Source organism: Notothenia coriiceps, unplaced genomic scaffold (assembly GCF_000735185.1).
Source record: "Notothenia coriiceps isolate Sejong01 unplaced genomic scaffold, NC01 NC01_scaffold00000339, whole genome shotgun sequence".
Lineage (NCBI taxonomy): Eukaryota > Metazoa > Chordata > Actinopteri > Perciformes > Nototheniidae > Notothenia > Notothenia coriiceps.
In genome coordinates this window covers 23,798,056-23,821,167 of record NW_011333040.1, presented here as the reverse complement: position 1 = coordinate 23,821,167, position 23,112 = coordinate 23,798,056, and the positions used below count along the sequence as shown (strand labels likewise).

General features: G+C 39.7%; 2 protein-coding genes across 2 annotated transcripts in view; both read right to left on the bottom strand.

The window, feature by feature from the left end:
• LOC104952656 (glutamate receptor-interacting protein 2-like) overlaps positions 1-169 on the bottom strand; it is a 43,209-nt gene extending 43,040 nt beyond the window's left edge. The window contains exon 1 of the mRNA XM_010779515.1: positions 142-169. Within this exon, the coding sequence (XP_010777817.1) occupies positions 142-169 (28 nt within the window). The remainder of the gene's footprint in view (positions 1-141) is intronic.
• Positions 170-12,427: 12,258 nt separating this feature from the next.
• Positions 12,428-23,112, bottom strand: part of LOC104949321 (probable ubiquitin carboxyl-terminal hydrolase creB) — a 35,326-nt gene continuing 24,641 nt past the window's right edge. Inside the window, exons 9-12 of the mRNA XM_010775666.1 lie at positions 15,151-15,279; positions 15,011-15,048; positions 14,073-14,113; positions 12,428-13,988 (exon numbers count right to left, since the gene is read on the bottom strand). Coding sequence (XP_010773968.1) covers positions 12,937-13,988; positions 14,073-14,113; positions 15,011-15,048; positions 15,151-15,279 — 1,260 coding nt within the window. The 3' untranslated portion in view covers positions 12,428-12,936. The remainder of the gene's footprint in view (positions 13,989-14,072; positions 14,114-15,010; positions 15,049-15,150; positions 15,280-23,112) is intronic.

The following is a 23,112-nucleotide window of genomic DNA, read 5'->3' as shown; positions in this document are numbered from 1 at the left end:
CGTTGACAGTTCACGAGCGCGTCCATAGTGTCTCCCGTCCACCCACCACCCCCGCCCCGTCCACCCAGTAAAAAAAATCCCCACTACACCACTGCTAATAACCCATCTGTAGAATACTGCAGGGACTTAGACCCCGTTTACACAAGGACGATACGGGTTGTATCCGCATAGTTTCTCTTGCGTATAGCCCTTTCGTTTAAACGAGGCCGTAGCAAAACGATAGAAATGGACCCCGCAAACGATAACGGGTCCCAAGGTGGATAGATCTGCAAACGCACGCTTTGGGGGGGCAAACGGCTCTGTGTTTACGCCCTATACGATCATTTTCTGGGGCATTTATAAAGGGATATACGCTCAAAAAATTGTGTACCGCAGTTTCTACGCAATGTTTGCGATTTATAAAATACTAACTTGACGGGAAAACGTGCGGTCCTCCACGCAAACTCTAACCCAGGGATTGGTAACCCCTGGCACGCGTGCCAGCCAGCATTGGCACGCAGCACCGTAACTAGTGGCACACTAGGAATAAATGGAATAAGTAAGTATGCAAAATATTTAAATTGTATTTTCGGATCCTGAACGAGACCGCCGCCAGAGCGCGTCTCCCCGTTACGGCCCGTCCACACAGCGGCGTGCGTTGAAGCTTCAACGCTTCTGCCCATTCACTTTGAATGGGGTGACGTCACGCTTCGCTGAACTGCATTGTGGGGAGCGTAGCTACGCGTTGCTCACGGAAGCGTCAGCCAATCAAATCCCGTTTATGAAAATCTGCCAGTACAACTGCTAGCCAATCAAACCGCGTGTATGCTGCGAGTAGTGAATCACCTGGTGCTGTATGATCAGTCTCTGTTCATCTACCGGGATACAAACCGGAGGAGCCAGGCATGGAGGAAGGTGGCAGAGATAGTGGGTGAAACTGGTAGGTTTTCGCCTGTTTGGGGAGTTTATATCCAGTGTACCTCGTTTAAACATTGAATGGACAGCTAGCAGGCATGGACAGTATATATAGCTAGCATGGAATGCTAGCATTTTTTCTTTTTATGTCGGGGGCGGGAGATTCATGTGATTGGTTGTTGGTCGCGTTGCTTGCGTTGACTCCCCAAGCTTCAGACACGCCCACCGCCAACGCACGCTGCTGTGTGGACGCTCCGTAATGTGTTGGGACATATTGCGCTGTCGGGCGTTGACCAATCACGAAGCGTCGTTTCTTGACTGGCAGCAAAAACAACCAATCACAGCAGTGCTTCTCTGGCTGGCTCTGTCCAGTCACAAACAAGAAGTGTTCTCCCTAAAGGAATACCCTTTCCGTCCAATGTGAAATGCTGTGGTGTTTCCTGAAATGCTGTGGTGTTTTGTGAAATGCTGTGGTGTTTTGTGAAATGCTGTGGTGTTTTGTGAAATGCTGTAGTGTTTTGTGAAATGTTGTGGCGTTTTCTGAAATGCTGTGGCGTTTTCTGAAATGCTGCGGCGTTTTGTGAAATGTTGCGGCGTTTTCTGAACTGCTGTTGTGTTTTGTGAAATGCTGTAGCGTTTTGTGAAATGCTGTGGTGTTTTCTGAAATGCTGTGGTGTCTTGCACTTCAGGGCCACCGTAAGGACTAGATGTTTTAGGCTGTTCCAAGTCAATACTGTCTAAACAAGTTGGTGGCGTAAGGATTTGCACATTTGTATATTCACAGTATTTCTGGGGCACATGTGTTGTAAAAGGAACGCCTTTGATTTTTTAGATGTATTGTTCAAGTGCCAAAACAAAGAACCTAAGCCAAATTGGAAAAGACTGCAGGAGTTTAGTTATAGTTCTCATCTCTCGTCTCTCCTTTGTTAACTTCCTTTCACTGGTGTCACTCGAGCATTACGTCTGCATCAGACCTGATGTTATCCCTCAGCAAGTTTAAAACATTCAATGTCTCAGATATGTATGAGAAATACCTTATGCCTGCTTTTGATTATTGAATGGGCAATATGACACCCTATGGCTCAAAGCAGTGGTTCCCAACCTGGGGGGTGCTCCCCCCTTGATCGCAGGGGGGGCGCCAGGCTTCAGATGATTTGAGGCCAAATATCATATTTAGACTTTTTTTTAATTTATTTTTTACATATAATTGTAAGGTAAGGCAATACATGATTGTCACTAAAAGCCTTGTCTCTACATTAAAATAAAATATAAAAAACAATTGGCTAATTAATTTTAATAAAAAGTCAAGTTAGTATTAAAGGCATAAAAAGACAGAAATGTATAATTATTTCTTTAAAGTGGACCTATCATGCTATATTTGAATAATATAGTGTAGGATATAAGGCATATTTATACTTTTTATTTTTCAAAATACCAAACAGATCATGCATTTTAGCCATTCCTCATTTCGCTCAATTCAACACTGTCTTTGCATGGGCTGATTCTGTGAGAACAGCACCATCTATAGGCCTGGCATATGTACTACAGTGTCTCCAGCGCTTTCGAACGGCAATGTCCGTGGCTGTCTCCTCCTGATTGGTGGAGTTGGCCCAATAACCGTAGCGCCACTTCTGTGACGTCACATAAGTGTTCAAATCTGGATCAGTCTGGATCAGATCCATTGCAGCCCCTTTTTAAGAGATTTGGGTATGGAGGAAAAGAGAGAGGGTTGTGTTTTCTGACACTTGGTGAGTTCCCTGGAACACCGGGGACACATATTCATGTATAAAAGACGTACAAAAGTTCATTTTGCATGATAGGTCACCTTTAATAGAAATTTTTCTTCTGCCTGTAAATTGTCCAAACCAGGCTTTTCTGGATAAGCGCATTTTTAAAACAGTCATTGTCCATTCTAGTTTCAGTTGGATTATTTGTCACAGTTGCTCCGATCAGATCGATCTCCTCCATTTTGTAGATTATTTACGACTTTTGAATCCACATAAACACATTGGCAAAATCCGGCTTACTTTGAGCATGTGTTTTAAACAGTTTAATCCCTTTGTGAATTGTTTCCACTTGCGCCGTCCTTTAATTTCTTGATACAGCGGAAGTCCAATAACCATCAGTCTCTCCAATAGTGCTCCTTAATTACGCTTTCATCCTCCTTTAACAAAATACTTCACATTCATCCAGTTTGTGACTAGTTGTAGCATTTTTTAGACTTTTAAACTTATTACCGCATAGAATTCCCCCATTATACCACCCCCCCCGCTTTGTGTGTGTGGGGGGGGGGTGGGCGCAACTTCCAACAGGAGTCATTTGGGGGGGCTCTTGGGAAAAAAGGTTGTGAACCCCTGGCTCAAAGGATGAAAGAATAACAGCAAGCGTTGTGCAAGAAGCAGAGGTGGGAAGTAACTAAGTACATTTACTCAAGTAGTGTACTTACTGTAAGTACAATTTTGAGATACTTGTACTTGACTTGATTATTTCCATTTAAGCTAATGTGTACTTCTACTCCACTAATATTCAGAGGGTAATAGTGTACTTTTTCTCCACTACATGTATTTAATCCCTTTAGTTACTTTACAGATGTGGATGAATGATGTGAAATATAATCAAGTGTTAAATCAGACTTTAGTTCCACCTGGATTAAATTCACAAGCTACCCTGCAGTATACAAAGTCATTCAAACTAGCTGCACCTTTACCAGCTTTGAGAACACTTTAATGATCAATCATTATAAAACATATCATATATATTATTCTGAAATGGACCAATCTGCACAATGACTACTTTACTTTTGGTACTTTAATACTTTTCTATTTTTACTAGACTAACATTTTGGATGCAGGACTTTTACTTGTATCAGAGTATTCCTATAGTACTCTGGTACTTCTACTTTTACTCAAGAACAAGATCTGAGTACTTCTTCCACCTCTGGCAAGAAGTTGACAATTGTCATTGTTGTGTTAAAACAAACAAATCCAAATCTCCCAAAAGATGAATGACACATTTCAAATCTGTCATTAAATTATTGTTTATATATGTTATATGTTTGCTGAAAATAGTTTTAAATCAAGAATTTAGCTGAAGCAAATGACAAAATCAACAAGTTTAGAATCATCAGCTCATCAACAAGTTTAAAGAAAATGCACTGACAGTGTTTGACCACCAGGTGGTGGTGTTGTCCACAACTCAAGCACATTTTTAAATTAACTGTACTGTAAAATTCATCTTTATTCAGTGGGGAAACGTATGTAAAACAATTTAATCCAGGATGAACCAATTAAAATAAAACATTAAGAACACATATATAAGGGATAAAAGTAAGAACGTGTGTAGAAAATTGATATCCTGGTGATCTAATGGTACATTCTAATTCAGCGTAGGACAGTTATGCGTCATCTCAGTCATGTGCGTGTTACTGACCTTACACCCAACCTCTTGATAACTGTGTTAGTTAAAGGTTTATTTACTCCCGGATGTTGCATAGAGATGGTTCTTACACTAAAAAAAATTACACAAATGAATACGCAATGGTGAAAAAAATACTCAGATCCTTTAAGTTCTTCAAGTAAAAGTATTAATACCACAGTCCTAAAATACTCCATTAAAAATATGAATACAACATTATACTTAATATAAAGTACAGTATGTTTATTTTTATTTTTTTATAAATTGTAGTCAAGTTCTTGCTCTTTGTTGTATTTGATGTGTTATCATAAAAATATGATATTATTCTGTTTTTAAATATACATTTAAGAATGTTGCTGTGTTTTAATTTGTAAATGTGGTGCACATTTTGTGTACTTTGTGTACTGTAGTGTAAACACATTATGTAATTTATTTAAAAAAGTAAATACAGCCGTAAAGTAATTGTAGTAATATCACAATGTTTCGCAAAGTAGCAACAATTTAAAATAAGTAAAGTACAAGTACCCGGAAATTATACTATACTTGAGTAAATGTACTTAGTGTCATCCCGACACAGTGGATACCGGAAGGGATTGTGTGATCATGCCAGATTATCACTTGGAGGATGGATCACACACGGACACACACACGGGCACACACACGGGCACACACACGGGGACACACACGTGTTAAACTGCAGAGAGAATGTGTTTCTGCTACATGATGACAAGGCAGTCTTTTCCAGTTACCATGGAAACTGCCTCTTCCTGACCAGTGTTAGTTCGGGAACAGTTTGACCTACTTCTGGAAAGAGAGCATTTGTGTATGTATGTATGTGTGTGTGTGTGTGTGTGTGTGTGTGTGTGTGTGTGTGTGTGTGTGTGTGTGTGTGTGTGTGTGTGTGTGTGTGTGTGTGTGTGTGTGTGTGTGTAGTGTAGTCGTGTGTGTGTAGTGTAGTTGTGTAGTGTTAGTGTAGTTAGTAGTAGTTGTTGTAGTTAGTTAGNGAAATGTATGGGAATAAACTGGGAATTTTCAAAATTGAAGGTTGGCTCTTCATAGGGAACTTAAATATAGTTGGGGAAAGTATATTTTAGCATAATCTTCAAGATTATGCTAAAATATACTTTCCCCAACTATATTTAAGTTCCCTATGAAGAGCCAACCTTCAATTTTGAAAATTCCCAGTTTATTCCCATACATTTCCGTTTATTCCCATTAATTCCCGTGGAAAGTTTCCATCTTTGAAAATTCCCGGAATTTTGCAACCCTAAAGGGAACACAAGGGATTTTATTGTTGCAGACCATTTACATGCAAGAAAAACAATAAAACACACTACAGGAAAGGGATAACCTCAAAAGTATAATAGGGCCCCTTAAAATAATCTTCAAAAAGTATATAAATTAAAGTGTGTTCTCAAGCATACCACAAGTACGGACTCCCTAAAGGGACATGGAAAACAAATTAAAAGAGAGAGAAAAAAAAAAAAGTCGGGATAACGGGTTATTTTCTCGTACCGGTAACTTTTGTGTCCTTAAAATTAAGTCTGAGTTCGAAATATATCTCAAATAATGTATGCACTTTTATGCAATTATGCAATTTCCCCACATAAACATAACAGTCTGGAATGAAATGGTTGTCTCCTGTGTGTTCAACTCCCTCCTTGGCGCACCGGTAACTTTCTCAACAAAAAAAAGTTGGGATAACGGGTTAGTATCTCGTGCGCATGAGATACTAACCCGTTATCCCAACTTTTTTTTTTTTCTCTCTCTCTCTCTCCCTTTTTTTTTTCCATGTCCCCTTAGGGGCTCTGTACATAAGAGACATATTCCTGAATAAACATTAAAATGACTAAAATTAGAGTAATCTAAAGGATGGATGAGTTTTATTTTCTGATATGTATTGTGAAATAAACTGTTTATGGCATTTTTTTCTCATACACATGCTTCATTCTATAGGGCCATGTTTGTGCTGTGGGCCTTCCTAATATCTTCTGTTAATTTAAATTGGGTCCAGTTTGTTGAGGAGTTTCTCTGAATGGGTCAACGTATTGTTTTATCTAATGCAATCACACATGCATGCATGCATGCTAAGGTGGGAAAAGTGATACACGCAGTGCCAATGGTGTCTATTCCACTGATCTACAGGTGCTGGCGACACATTCTGACTTGCTGCAATATGACAGAATAAAACAGCAAAAATGCAGACTTGACGCAAGTAAACATGCATATAAATAATGCTCAAGGATTTACATGATGCATCTTGGGGGATAATGCTAAATTCCACAGGTCACCTTTAAATGTTACTCTTTAAAACAAGAAGGTAAAGCCAAGTTGTGGAAAAGCCGCAGATTCATTTTCCCTACAGATCCTACTTATTAAATACTTGCTAAAATTGCTTAAATTTGCTGTCAAAATCCCCTTTCAAAAACTTGGATTGATCAACCCTTTGTCTGTGAGTTCAGAAACGCCTGCAATGCAATTGAATGACTTTAAAAAAAAATGAAATCAGAGTTAATGACACAGATAAAGGGTATGTGTGGTTGTTTCACTTTCATCGGGTTAAAAGCATGCAGATAAGGCTGTGCCCTGCAGTGAAGAGCTGTAATTACAATCTGTCCACAAAGCTCTCAGCAAATGAGACCAGTGATCACACTCTGTGCAAATTTATCGATTTAAACATCCAACAAAACTGCTAAATGCTTGCTAAAAAAGAAAGCAGTGTATATAATTTGCTCTGTAATTTCCCTATACAAAAATGGTTTAAACCATTGTAGATAATAATCCAAATAGTTTTAAGGGTGTTGGATTTTTGACAATAATCCAAAGTTGAGTCGAGCATAAATAAAGTGACACTGTAAACGTAATAAAACATCTAGTAAAGAGGAAATATATCTTGGTGTAATGGAATCATAAAACTGGGGATGACTTCACAAACCTGCTACATCGAACTCAATATCCAAGGAGACCTTATTGGTCAGTGCCGCGTCTCGGAGAAGCTGATTGGCCTCTTCTAGTGTTCCGTCCTCTGTGGGGATCCCGTTAATTGACAGGAGGCGGTCTCCAACCTGCAGCAGGCCACACCTACAAAAGGAGTTACCATGGTGATGTCAGCAAGATTTGATACAACAAAAAGTTACCTTCCCTAATATGACCTGAATATCACCTGGTAAAGAAGTAGTCATTTAAAAACTACCATTCCCATGTGGTTTTACCAGTGCAGTAGTGTGCTGACATGATATTATTACAATCATTATATTATATATTATCAGAATCAGGTTCATTGACAAGTAAGATTACACATAAAAAGTAATTTAAGAGAAATAAGGTCATCAAATAAGGAATGTACGGTATAGAACTAATTTGAATTAAAAAATAAATAATTGAATTAAATATAATGTAAAAATAATGAAAGTTATTTTGAAGGAAGTTATTGTTTCATTGTGGCTCTTTTCCATAGGCATAGTTTGAGGTCTTGTTACAAGACAAGTTTTTTTGACAACATTTTGGGTTAATACAACATGCTTTTGTCTAGATCCTAACAAACTGTCACTCCAACTTGAAATTATCTTAACACTATCGGTATAGTTCTATAGTTGCATGTGAGAATGCAAATGCCCGAATCATTTGGACAATCATTTGACATTACCCCTTCATCTTCCTAGTACAATATTTGTGTTATCTCCCGTGTGAATAGAGCCGATATTGTCCAGAGAATTTACAGTGACTGGGGCTGCAATTAGGCAGGAGAAACAAACATCAAAGGTTCAAAAAGAGGGGTAATTTACAAAAAGACCCCATCGAAAATGTCTTTCCGGAACATAACAACATTTCTAGAACTTTTCTTTGTTAAGGCTAATCAACCAAAATCTTATATTCAAGGCACGGGAAGAGAACCGTTGGTTTTTTAACAAAACAACCACATGACCGTTGTGTGATCCACACCATGTTGTGCCTTCTTTTCACTCTACCCGGGCACCACCTGAAGATTAAACAAAATTGAATGTTTCGAGAAAGTGAGAACAAATTAAAAATATGACACAGACAGTCTTCTGTTATGTACTATTTATGAAAGGGAAATTCTGGAAAATTACCAGACCAGATTCCCTGGACATTGTCCCGAATTTATATGAGCAGGTTCTACTGTCATTTCAGTCTGAAATGCCCATGAAGGTTCCTCAAAGCAGAGTGAGCTATTTTTATGACTTGGATAGGATTCCTTCCAGGTTTAAAATGCTCCCTAAGGGTTAAGAAAAACCCAATTACGTAGGTGTACCGTCATCATGGCCCCTATCTGGAATTTTTCCTTCCTTTAATAATAATAAATAATAATTCATTTAACATAGACAGATGAAGCCAGAAGCCGCTTCAGACACCTTGCTGTGTAACACCACATTATCTTTGGCTACAGTAGCTTCTGCTGTTTGGATGTTTAAGATTACTGTTTTTATAACATCCATCATTTAGATTGAAGCTGGCATATATCAGCTCTGCAATGAAAATAAAGCTCATTAGCGCCGACTATAAGTCTCATTAATTATGTAAATACCTTTCCTTGGCAAAAGATGTATTACAAGTAGTCATTCAGTCTTTTGGCGCATTGGCCTGGGAAATCAAGCAATTGTGGAAGAAAAGCATGTAAACACTATTTGTAAATCTTTGTATATTTCAAGGTATTCCAGCTATGCTAGGCACTGCTGCTAACTGGCTTAGAATCTATTAGAAAATAATACACTATTAATACATGTATACTGTCCTACTGGTATAATGTGTGTTCATGATGTAGCAATGACTTCTTCTTTGAATGAATAAATTAGCAATCAAGTTCTGCTCCTTAAGGTTGGATTATTTCAATGTAGTCAATTTAACCTGTTAAGCCCTGAGCCTGTTTTTCAGGTCTCAAGCTCAAAAATGACATTCCCAGAACAAAGGACAATATCTTCACTTCTAAAAGGGTTAAATTAATAATATTTTTTCTCAAAGCAAGGTTACATTTGTGAGTTGGATGTAGAAGTGTCAGAATCTATATAGATAGTTTTAAAGTAAATTCAGATTGAACATAGTAAAAAAATGTAAATTATAGTGTCCGTCCAAAAAAAGAAAACCACCCTTGAATGATGGGATAGTAGACTAATAGCTTTAGGAATCCAAACCATAACATATAATAAGTACCCTGTATCAAGATTGATGCAAAACAAGTGACATTTGACCTTTTAAGAGAAATTTAGAAGAAAAAATCCCACTTCTGGGGTCATTTGGGTGCATTTTCCATATCTCTGGCCCTCTCGGTCGATTTTGTTGATTGACACCTCTTTTTATTCTAGATATCATTTACAGTATCTTCTTGATATTTTCTATCATTGACCTTCTAGTTTCCCCCTATTTTGTATGTAGGCTACTCTTAATATTTAAATGTTTTCATCAAATATAATATAATAAAGGCAATTCAAAGTGCTTTACAAAAATGAAAGACATTAAGAAAAAAGTATTTAAAAACAGTCATTAAAAAGCAACACAATCTACCTGCATTCCAATTACTCTAAACCAGGGCTCTCGACTAACTTTTTTCACCATCCTCCCGGAACCGTCCCGAAATACAATCTAAGCCGTCCCGAAATTAATGTGGACCGTCCCAAATTTAAAATATTTGTTTTTCTACATTATCATTAGTTAAAATCATTCAAAGTGATCTTTAACATAAAAAAAACATCATACAAATCATTAGATGATAATTCATCAACCTTTTTATTTGAGTAAATCAGTCAATCACATGAACAAAGGCCAAATATATTTAAACAAACACACAAACTAGAAAATTACTCTAATATTGAATCCAATCAAGTCCCATCCAATTAACAAAAAAATCCAACACTCTGTACTGAAGACAGAACCCAGAGTAACCACCAACCAGGATGACTGTAACACAGTCAGGAGACCTTTACAAACTGCCGCGCCCCCTCGCACACAGACGGGAGAGAGAGATCTCGTCTGGATTGGAAAGCTCGAAAATACATCATGTTGTAGTCTTATTGCATGTTAGAAACAGAGTTGGCTAAACTAAAACTGCGATATAATGTTTATGTAGCAATAATACATATGACATATATTTTTTAAATGTCTCCAGTACCGATAAAAAGTCAGATAACGTCGGAGGTTAACGTTACCACTGTCTTTAATAATTCTGGCCCGGGCGGAGCCCGTTTAATACCGGGGCTCGGTACCCATCCATACATGGGGAGAGGCGCAGCATAGTGCTAAGGACTAAATACGATGGAGGGTTCTCATCTCAGCCTTATTACCCATAGGGGATGAAGAGGAGTAAGTAAATAAAGAGGCCGGTGCTCCATGGGTCTGGTTCTGCTGTGCGTTTTTGTGATGTAACGGTAAAACATTTCAGAATTCCTCCACGGGATGCCATTGTCATTGTACATCACTCAANCATCTCAGGGTTTATCATATAGGGGGGGGAATGACAGCGACCACAGTGTTCATATTCATATTGTACTTGTCGCGTTATCTAAATGGATACAAATGTTGTTTACATGCCTCATGAGCGACAGACCACCTTATTGCCATGAATTCTTGAAATTGTAATTAATTGTAATGATTGGATTTGTTCCAGTTTTCACTTTTACTGTATCTTATACATTTCTTACTACTTTGACTTAGAGGACAGACTTATTCGGGCCTTTCGCATTCGGTTTCGGCCAACTGTTTCCTATTTTCGTATGGTTTCGGTCAAGAATTCCATTCGGTGCACCCTTACTGACAATCAGCGTCAGATACAGACATAAATATAATGAGCAGCGACTGTATTTCGCCATGACATACAGTAGACAGTCTGTGGTTTTTACTTGTTTAACTTTTGTCCAGCTTCTGAACAGATATGAGGAGCTGTGAGCTCTGAGTGTGTGCTAGGTGCTAACGGCTGATGTGTTGGGTTGGGACATATTGCGCTGTCGGGCGTTAACCAATCACGAAGCGTCATTTCTTGACTGGCAGCAAAAACAACCAATCACAGCAGTGCTTCTCTGGCTGGCTCTGTCCAATCATAAACAAGAAGGGTTCTCCCTAAAGGAATACCCTTTCCGTCCAATGTGAAATGCTGTTGTGTTTTCTGAAATGCTGTGGTGTTTTCTGAAATGCTGTGGCGTTTTGTGAAATGCTGTGGTGTTTTNTGCGGGATGCAATAACATCCCCGACTAACAGGAAATAAAATGTTTGGCAACACTACGATATTTAGCAACAGGGAAAATGCAACTTTGCAATGCCGACGATTTAGATCGTCGGCATTGCAAAGTTGCATTTTCCCTGTTGCTAAATATCGTAGTGTTGCCAAACATTTTATTTCCTGTTAGTCGGGGATGTTATTGCATCCCGCACTAATTCCACAACAAGTTTGATACCCTCACGATTTAGCCTATATCTCTTGATCAATTCACAGTCTTCCATTGTCTCCAAAACATTTCGTCTCGCAGCCATTTTCAGATTCTTTGTGAATAGGTCTTACTGAGTTAGGAGTCCTCTCGAGGACTTTTAAGCTCTAATAAACTTAGGTGCTACTTTTAGGCCTAAAATACTTTGTGAATTGCTCTTAGTGAATAAAACAAGGAGTCCTAAATTTAAGACTGACACGCCCATTATGCTTAGGAGTTTCTCCTAAATTCGCCAGTTAGGAGCCACTTTTAGCCCTAAGATCCTTTGTGAATACGGCCCCTGATTAGATAAGGTATGATCAGCCTCTCTCTGACTAACAAGCATTGAGTCAGGCTTTATATATCTGGGATATATGTCCTGGTACAAAGTGTTCTTTCAAAGGATTTATAATATGATCTAATCTGAGAATAAACAAGTAGAGCAATGAGGGGAACAGTATGACAGGCGGGGGTTGTTATTACAAGAAATATTTTTCAACAACATTATTTACATATTATCTGTTTCATGTCTATTGTCTTCAATAGAGCCCTCTTCTGTTGACCTTCCTGACGTTTTTCTTTCTTTGGTTTCACTCTTTGTGATTTTAGAAAATTGTTTTAAAGATAAACCTGTATGGGACAATATGAGGGAATCTCTGCAGCATCATAACCTGTAACTTTCCACAAAAACAGTGCATGTACAAGCATGATGTCTTTCACATTTATGTTTTATTTGTTAAAATCATCAGCAATTCCTACAAATGTCACAAAGGACTACAATAGTTTGGTTGAAAAAAGCATCTAAGACATTTGTCAGAGGGCATTGCAGCAATAGTTTATAACTGTAGTCGGCAAAACACGTTATTGATTTAAGATAGTAGAGTACTTAGTAAAATAGGAAAACAAACACAAATAAAATGCTAAAGATACATGGATTTATATTTATGAGAAATTAATGAGAACATTTTTTTTCTTTAGATTTTACACTTAGTGCCATCTATTTATAAATCTCTGAAGAAGATTCACACGTTCAAAACAAAACCTATAGAACAGAGAATTGTAGCAAAAGAAAAACATTGTATGATCTTTGAGTCTCAGTGAGATTCGAATACACTGTGAAATAGTGCCTTTACATTTCTATTCATTTCCCTTCTGCTTCTTTCTGTTATAATCTGTTGCACTTAATCACACTGAACAATGAACAAAGCATTTAGTCTCAATCCGACTCTGAAGTCTGGTTTGCATGTTTGCACGGTTTCCAAATACACGAAATTGTTTTCTTTTTTTTTCCTTTTCCGTTTTTCTCCTTTAGGGCATGATGGCCTCTACTAATAATCTCTTCCTCACCTATTTCTTTCATTGCATGTTGATTTTCAGCAGCCTGCTCTTGTGTGTCAGAGACTTTTGGCTTTCTTTCTGCATTTGAATCGATTGCACTGGTTGGCACATTCACTATGTGTCTCTTGGTCCCTGGTTTCTGTTGCTCACTCAGCTTCATATCGGAAAAATTATATGACAAGCGCTCCTGTTGTGCGGGTTTCTCCCTGGTCTTTATTACAATGATCTTCGTCTCAATACTTCTTTGTGTGCCAGAGCAGGTTTTTATAGTTTCTTCCTCAATTGTTTTCACAATGAACTGTTTACGAGAAGAGTCCCCTCTGTTTGGAAAAGGTTTACGTTCCTGCTCTTTGGCTGGCCTTTCCTCATCAACATCTTCAGGTGTTACATGTGGAACACTTGTTTTCTGCTGTCTAACATCATCCAACCCTCTCCTGTCCTGATCCTCTGTCATAGATGTTTCTGTCCTTTGTACATGTTTGTCATCTCCTCTCTTTTGTTCCTTGGCTCCCTCTATATCCCTCCTATCCTCCCTTCTCCTTCTAGCTTCAATCCCCTGACGGTCTTCTGACATGTTCTGTTTTCGACCATCAACTCTTCTATCCTCTATCAGAGGGAATGGATCAGTTTTTCCTTTCTTATCTACCTCAACATCTGTTTCTGTCCTCAACCCATCTCCCTGTTGCTCCACATCAGCGCCATAAGCTTGCCACATTTTCTGTTGACCCTCCTTAGACTCTACATTAGAGATGTCAGGTGATAGGCCTGGTTTTCTAGACGTAACTCTGGCTTTGTCTTTAATCCCTCTTCCTTCATCTCTGTCGATGAAAGCAGTGGCTGCAGCGTCTTTGCCCTCTTCGGCTGTCCCCTCGGCCTCCTCTCTCTCTCTCCTCTTAGCTGGACTCTGGTCCTGAGTACCTGCAGCAGGCACTGGAAGAAAAGCGTGAATTAGTTTAGGTAAGAAATCTGAACACTGCACATCAGTGAGCATAATGAACATGTTTGCCATCTTACCTTTCTCTTTTCTGTAAAACAGAAGATAAGCGCTGCTGGATCTAGAGAGAGGAATGTGGAAGAAAGTATGGTCATTTTCAAATTAAAATGTATGTGTATGCAAATGTATGGCTTGTGTTTTATACAGGGGCTTTCTGTTAAAAATGTGTTTATTTGAGGTACTATTTTTAGGCAGATACTGAAAAAAAAAAATATATATAAAATAAAATATGAACTAAGCACAAAAAGTAAGGAAATGTGTGTCAGGTAGATTATTGCAAACTGAAGGCAGTGACAGGCCGCGAAGCGGGCGTCCCAAGGAGACCCTTTCCTCATCCTTGGGAACCGTAGGCAGTCTTCTACAGATTTGCAGTCGAGGTTTGCAAATCTTGAAGGCTCTCTGCCCAGACAATCCAGAACAGATTGCATGCAGCCAATCTCCGGTCTGATAGGGCAGCCAGGAGGCCTGCCATGACTGCCCTTGAATTAATAAATTGCCAATATTTCTTGTTTTATTTCACTTCAATCATCCAATCCACCAATCAAGATTCATCAGCAATAAAAAGCTGTTGGCATTGGCAGAGAAGATTTGTCACATTTTTCATGGCCGCAACCGACATACTCAGCTCTGCTGCTCATCCCACAAATGCATGTTCCTCACAAATGTTGTGAAAGGTAAATAAACAGGCTTTCCAACAGTGTAAGATTTATTCCCAAGAAGCAACATAGAAATCTTCTACCAAACACACATTCTTACTTTTTGTGCGATGTTTATAAAAGGAGTGCATTGGTGCATGCATGTCTGTATGGATAAATGTCTGTGCGTGGACATATCTGTAGATATTTGGAGATACACTTGATATTCGTAAATTGAATTGCTTTTCTATAGTTTTCACCCATCAGTAAGGGTGGAAATATAACAAATTGGGTTTGAGAGTGGGAGCAAAAATCTAACGTACTTCTCAACTTTATCCGACTGGAATGGCTGGGAGTCAAGCTGTTGATAAAAACAATAACCAAACATAAAATGATGAATTTGTTTTTTCAGACCTGTATATGTAAGTCTTAACACCATTGAAGTTAAAGTGATCGGTCTTACCTCTGTGACCCATCTATCATTGAAGCTGTACCATCTCCCATCATCCTCAGATTTGATTGTGGCAATGTAATGTCCACTTCTGAGATCTCCAGAATGTTCCACCATCGCATACAGTTCATAGGGCTGATTCTGATCACCAGTGGAAAACATGGCAGACATGAGAATCAGGAATTAAATATGTCAAGGCCGAAAAAATAAAATATACTATAAACAAACCTCTGGTATCTGCAGGGTGCAGGGAACGTCCACAGTGCAGTTGATTTTGACATATGTTATGCAACGGTAGTCAAACTCAAACCTCTTCAGCAGCAGCATCAAAACCTCGGGATGATGCTTTATTACACATTTCTAAAGAAACAGATATGCATGTATTATAATGCAGTTATAACACCTTTCTGTACACTTTCAATATAAGGTGAGTTCATGTAGACATTACTCACAGTAGTGGCATCAGACCGGTCATCACACTCGTCGCAGTACATCTGGTTTTCTCCGTTTAAATGTGAAGCTCTGAAATACTCCTCAATGCCTTTCTCCTAATAACAAGCACTCGTGTCATGTGCATCTGAAATCAGCTCTGTGACAGGTATTCTGATCAGCCTAATCTATTCTCAGAGTTTTTGATAGATCCCAAATATTCATATTATTGCATATTAAGTTAATATCTATGGTGAGAGGAAAATGCTGTGAAGTTTGCAGGCTGTCACATTCTTACCACGTTAAAGTTTTGACTGTCCACCAATGCAAGAGGAAGATGCCAACATCCCTTATCAGTGCTCGTCTCCGCACCACATGCAGAACATATGGTCTTGTGTGTCAACAGTCCATGAAAGAGCTGAAATCACAACAATGCAGACACGTAAACAAGTATTTTCAAAATAATATACAAAATCCCTTCAATACAAAATGATCTTCACCTGTGATGCTTCAGGACTGGTCAGAGCTAAAATCTTCTCAAAGTACTCAGCATCCTGGTTTACATGCACTGAGGGGGGAAGGAGCAGACATTTGTGTTTTTTTGTTTTGTTTTTTCAAAATAAGCAATGAAAGGACCTTATTGACTATTGAAATAGTAGTTTGGTCCACACAGGTGGCTTCTTCAAAGGCTCTGTGTCTCTACTACACTGTACCGTCTTGGATGCCCAGCTTCTTGGTGATGTCTTTGGTTTTCGCTGTACGACTTTTTAAGTCACCAAACAGGGATTGAAGTTGAAGATCAATATGCTCAGTATTTTCACTGGGGAGCCNGCATTTTCCTCCAACAGCCATTAAGTACCATGGCTTGGAAAACCAAGGGTCAACATGTTACCTGAACAGTGTGCTGCAGGTGCTTTTTATGACCAAAGACTTCAGAGAAGCTGTGGAAGGGTTTGTTACAAAGTCCAACTTCATGCCGTATAATGCTTTTAAACAGTATTGAGATTATACAATTCACTTTTGTATCTCTTCACTGATATTTCTTAACTTTGTGCAGGCTCCCCAGTGAANTTAACTCGGAGTGTCCGCGGGGTCTTAAAAAGTATTGAACGTTGATAAATCTATTTATGGAAAATGCCCTTTAATACTTTTTAATAGCCTTAATTTTCGCTAAATAGATTTATCAACGTTCAATACTTTTTAAGACCCCGCGGACACTCCGAGTTAAATAAAAAAATCTTTCGAATGTGGAACACATACTTTTCATTTGTTCTGGCTTTTATAAAGCAAAGCTTTTAGAGGGGCATAGTTAAAATCGGTGGAGGAAGGGCATTAATAAACACAAGAGTTTTCATATTCATCCAAATGACTGTGGACATGTATTGCCTGTGTTGTTGCAAGTGTCATGAGTTTGTATCCTCCGTGCGCCTGGGCCTCAGCTCGGCTGCACCTTCTGTCCCATGTGCGTGCGAATGTGTCGTTTGTAATTGGAGTTGTCGCTGAATCTGCGCCCACATTCATTGCAGCAGTATGGCTTCTCACCCGTGTGAATTCTCAAGTGTTTCTGATACCCGTCAAAGCGTGTGAGTTTCTTTCCACAGATGTCACACGTGTACGACTTGTCCAATTTGTTCTCTGCCTTGCGGTGCACCTGCACGTGTTTGGCCCAGTGTCCTCGCTGCGCGAAAGCACGGCCGCAGATGGTGCAGATGTACGAGTCCACCACCTCAGACTGCGGTAAGTCCAGGTCCACACTGTCCAGCAGGCCGTTACCTGAAGCTGCATCTGAAATTCCAGGGGCCGCCTCCGGCTCGGGATAGGTCTGCAACAAGGTGCCTGAATGGGTGTCGGGGTCTGAGTTCAGGTGCTCGTTGTCCTGCTTGTTTCCCACTTCTCCACTCTGGAACAACAGGAAGGTGACGTTGTTCTGCTCCACAGTCTGGGGCTTCTCCTCTTGCCACAGCTCCTCCTCCTTGATGGGGGAGGGGGTCCTCTCATTGAGGCTGGAGCCCCACTCCTGCTGCACACTGAGAGCTGAGGCACAACAAAGAATAGTCGGAACATGATCAAAACTCAAGTTTTTGTACTAAGAAAAGCTTCAAATACTATAAATGTGATCTGTTGTTGTTTCCTTTTTGTATTACCAGACAGTGGCAATGTTTCAACATTATTGTTAACACAATATAAATCAAGCCGTTTTTTTGCAATAAAAAAAATCAGCAGTCGTTTGAACTCATGGAATATGCTACAGTGTTGGAACCTAATATTTACTGAAGAACTGTACTGTACATTTTGCTAGTATTTCTAGCTACTAGTATTTCTAGCTTTTCATCTTTAAAGCCAATATTGCACTTTTCCTGACAGTATTAGTAACTAGTTACTTTGCAGATTTCAGATTGTTGATACCAAATACAAATCAACTATTTAATTATCTTGTATTATTGTAATTTAAGTTGCCCAGAAGGGTGGCAGGATTTCAAGAAAATATGCGATAACATTGTTGCATATTTAAATGAGGATGTCACTTGCCATAAAGTAACAAATACCTACGGTGGCCCTGAAGTGCAAGTCAAAACAGCATTTCAGGAAACACCACAGCATTTCAACTTATACGGAAAGGGTATTCCTTTAGGGAGAACCCTTCTTGTTTGTGATTGGACAGAGCCAGCCAGAGAAGCACTGCTGTGATTGGTGGTTTTTGCTGCCAGTCAAGAATTGACGCTTCGTGATTGGTCAGCATCTGACAGCGCAATATGTCCCTAAACATCAGCCGTTAGCTGTTAGCACACAGAGCTCACAGCTCCTCATATCTGTTCAGAAACTGGACAAAAGTTAAACATGAACAAACCACAGACTGTCTGTTTCGCTGCTTTATTTATGTCTGTATCATGTTTTGAGTGGGGACGGAGCAGCTACAGGTTAGTTTATCCCGATCGATCCGATCTCCATTCAGCAAACACGCATTTGAAAAGGTCTTGTCTGCAGACTTGTCAAAGCATTAATTCATGGTTTTTTACTAACCGGTATCAGCATGTTGTTACTTCGGCATCATTTTGAAACGTGTATTATAATTAAATCCCGATAAAATATGTTCATTTTGTTGTAGTCTACCATAGTATTTACATCGCTCTAATCCAGTGGTTCCCAACCTTTTTTCCCAAGAGCCCCCCCAAATGACTCCTGTTGGAAGTTGCCCCCCCCGTTATTAATCGATAATTTCACAGGATCTTTTGTGTATATGGAAATGGTTACATTGATCACGAAAAGGGTTCAAATTGACGAAATACAACGGTCGATTGTCGCTCGAGTAACAGGTTTATTCGACTTGTGAGTCTACAATTCTTCATTTTCAGTATCAGATGAATAACAGTTAGAAGACACACACCTCGTCCCTTCATGACGTTAGATTTAAAATGTCAATCCTGAGACGTAAGATTCTCAACGAGTTCATTTGCATGTTTTCTTTTACCGTAGTTTTACATGAGTTCAGCGACCTGTCATTTTCAATCAGTACACGCTACAGGTAAAGTCCTTTTATATATACTACAAAATATTACTAACTGTACTTTCACAAGAGTTTCGACCCATTTCCACGCGATCAAACTTACGAAACATATGACTCCCATCGAACCACCTAAATGAGGTCCCACCTTGATTTCAGACTAAATTGGAACTAAATAAAGTGTAGTAGTAGGTGTAGACACTCTCATTGATTTTCCAGTGGTAAAATGAGACTTGGACATCACCTCATCTTCATTCCCCCTGGTAATTTTACAAGACAGAAGAATTGACCTAAGGGATTTTAATTCTTGCTAGTATGTACAACAACCTTACTTTATATCGTAAATTGAAAAAAGTCAAACAATAGCTCGATCGACGCTACCATTTTACAACGTCACTTCGCCCTCGTCTTTCTATATTGACATTAACTTCCATAATGCCATACGGAATTTCCGTTCGAAGGTTTTGTCGCCGCGCGGTGTCGAAAGTCCTTTTGGTGTCGTAAAGACCTTTGTGGTGCGGAAGTCTATTGCGATGTCGTAAAGTGCTTCGTTGGTGTCGTAAAGTCCTCTTGTAGTGACGTCGTAACGGTGTTTTGGTGAGTCGGTACAAGTCCTTTGTGAGTCGTAAGTGATTTTGTGAGTCGTAAAGGTGGTTTTGTTGAGTCGTAAGGTGTTTATGTGGGTGTCAGTAAAGTGAATATGCCTTTCCATAAGGAAAACCTTAAGAAATCCTCTTGACGCGTTGTACAGGCTTTGTAGTCGGCAATCGACATCGTGAGTCCTCGAGTGTCGAGGGAGTATAGACAAAGCTTTGATGCTGTCTTTCAATTGTTCATGGTTTTGGTGTTGACAGACACCAGTACCGCTTATGTGACGCGCGACGAAATAATAGGTTAGGTTAGGTGAAATAACATATATGCGTGTAAAATTTTTCGTCTCCAAATGGCTTCCCAGTGTCGTTTGGAGATTGAATATTCATTTTATATTATAATGTTATTATCTATTTCGTGTGTATTCTATCTATTTTCCGTCGTATTTCAGATACCCTGTTGTATGTTAAAAAAATGGCCTGTTTACTTTGAATGGCACGTACAAAGCTAATTATTATTATTCTTAACCACGTCTCAAAGCAATCCGTCCATTGCATGGCCTGATCTGCCTATACCGACTACAACATTTGCATAGGGGGGGGGGGGGGGGGGGGGGGGGCGGGGGGGGGGGGGGGGGGGGGGGGGGGACAATTCCCCGAGTCAAAGCATATAAACGAAGTCAACATCATTGATTGTCTAGTTTTAGTCTAGCTTAAAAAGTTATTGTACTAAGGTGTTCGTTGTATAAAGCATGGTAAGTGGCTATTTGCATGAACATCATCTACTTCCGATGTAATAAGTTTCTAAATGCTAATTTAGAAACTTATGATTGTGCCCTCTCGCCTAGGAAGAACAAAGGAAGGGGAGAAAAAGAAGGACTGTCGGCATTCAAAGAGTACGTCGCGCGATTTGCTCACCCGCCCCGAAGTCCAGTCTGAGCTCGTCGACTAGGACTACGAAGAGGGCGCACGGCCAATGCTGAAGTGAAGCAGGACAGCCAAATACGAGGGTATAGCTAGTCTAGTCGAGAGCGACTAGCCCCGCCAAATATCTCGTGCTAGTTTGATAATTGCTCACTTTAGCGCGCCTATGGTATAGCCGCCGGTTATCGTAGTCGTCGTAGCACGTTAATGGCCGATTGCCGTTTGGACCATGTCTCCCGCCTTGGACGGTCAATTCGGCTAAATTTTTTGTATGTCTATTTTGAATTCTACCTGTCTTCGGTCCTCCCCTTCGGTTGTCCTATCCCACACTAGCACGACAGCTACGAACGGCAAGGATATCGTTCCCGCTTAGCGTCGACAAACATGTCGCGCCGCCAGACCAAATCCGGCCGTATTTCACGTATGTCGTTAGATCTGCGTCATCTTTGTTATCTTAATGTAATGTCGAGCTTTCAGATTTTTCCTATTTTGGCCAAATTAAAACCTGTCCTCGGTGTATCAATTAGACACAATAGGTCTAAAGTTGGTGATCTTGGGCGGTGCACATGGTAAATGCGCGTCGAACAAAAAACCTCAACATACATTGAAAAAAAGCGTATTGCATAGAATTTCAGGGGCTCAGGCACTGAAAAGGACTTCCAACCAATCCACCATGCGTGAAGACAACAACCATTGTATTACAGTTATCCTTCCAGCTAACTTTTTAGCGGTTTATGTAACGGTAAATATGGTCATAGTGGTCGCCATTATAAATGGAGTATCTTTACGTCGCATTTGCTATGCACAACGATATCGTTGCGTAAACCGGGATGACGCTCAAGTGAGATCCCTATGCATATCTCTCTCTCATCTCACTATCATAGAACTTATCTATCTCTCTATCTCCTCTATCATCCTAATCAATATCTATCACATTGTAGAACCTCTTATGTTCCGAGAACCCTACTGACTCGAGTCGCAACTCCTGGGTTACGTACCAAACGTCCCAATGCACGGTCAACCTTATTTCGTAACCTGTGAGCCTGTACTCTCTTCATCAGAGCGCAACAGACAACATCCGTTAATCCATCCAGCGATCTGTGTCTTGAGAATGTTCTATATACTATCTGCTCTGCTCTCTTAACTATGGATTGTTTTGTTCAGATTTGGGTTCCAAATTTTAGTCGTGAACATCGCTATACAATATGAAGTACGCATAGCACGCTCGTTTCGAATGATAGTACCCTCTTCGACTCTCAGGGTGCGTCTAAGATAACCAATATTTACCAGTAGGCGACACGCTAGCTTTTGAGTGAAAAGACTACCTGCTTTATTTTCTTGTCTAACAATAGGACGTTTCAGTTTCGCCCATGAAAAGGGCAACCGCCAAATCGCCATATGCGCTGGAGACGTCAAGATCACAATTTCGTGAATGAGCGTAAAACTGCGACATACGGTACCAACACCAAACCTGACCGGTCGATGTCAGCAACCAAATAGGACTTGTTAGCGCTAGAGGCTAAGTCTTTTGATGTGTAAAAATTTTCCCAGAAGCGGACGAGAACAGACGTCTGAACAGTTTCGTAACTTGTACCAAATGATTGGCATAGTCATACAGCAATGAAGCAGTAAAACTTGCACATATGTTAATTTAGTGCATATTTATACACATTAACAAACAACATCCACATAGATGGTTCATAAACGTAACCTATATCGGGGACGGGAGAGGTCGCAGAACAACTACCCTGTCCTCATTTGTCGACTGTCGGCGCCACTTTGTACTTGGCTCGCTATCTCCGTCACCAAGGGGTTCACGCCCTCCCGCCACGGGGGTCCGTAGGTTTCTAGCGTCCCCCCCCGCGGTCGGATCTACTAAACTCCGGTTTATAGTTAATCTGAAAAAAAAAATTAAAAATAACTAAAAAAAAAATGTATATTAACTTCGTTATGTATTAAACAGTGATTTTCGGAACAGAGTTAATGTGATTATATGGTTTTTATTAACTAAACTTATGTTAAGTCAATCACGATAATTTCGTATTTTTCTGTCGTTAACATATTAGAAAGAAATTATCTTTACAAAGAAGACGTGCATTGTCACAGGTTTGGCAAAAGACCTATTCGCGTAAAATTTTATCAGGAACAGGCGACAAAGCCAACCTAATAAACAGTGTCAACGAGGCTAGTCTAGCCAGAGGAGTAAAACATTAATAATGCTGAAAACTTAGGTGCTTTTGTAGCGTTTAGGCGAAGACTCGTACACAATTGTCAAATAGGGAACACTTAACAAGGTGAAGGCGCGGCAGGAAATTAAAGAGTTATGTCGCCCTTAGGTACTTAATTAGGACTCAGGTTCCATTGGTAGTTCAGTAGTTATACGGGAAATTAATGCGAACGTAGAGGAAAATGTTTTATGAAGTCGTAAGTACGGTCAAACCTGTCCTAACATCGTAAAACTCTCAAAATTTGAAATTATGCGACAACGGGGGGGGGGGGGGAGGGAGGACAACACACACACGCACACAC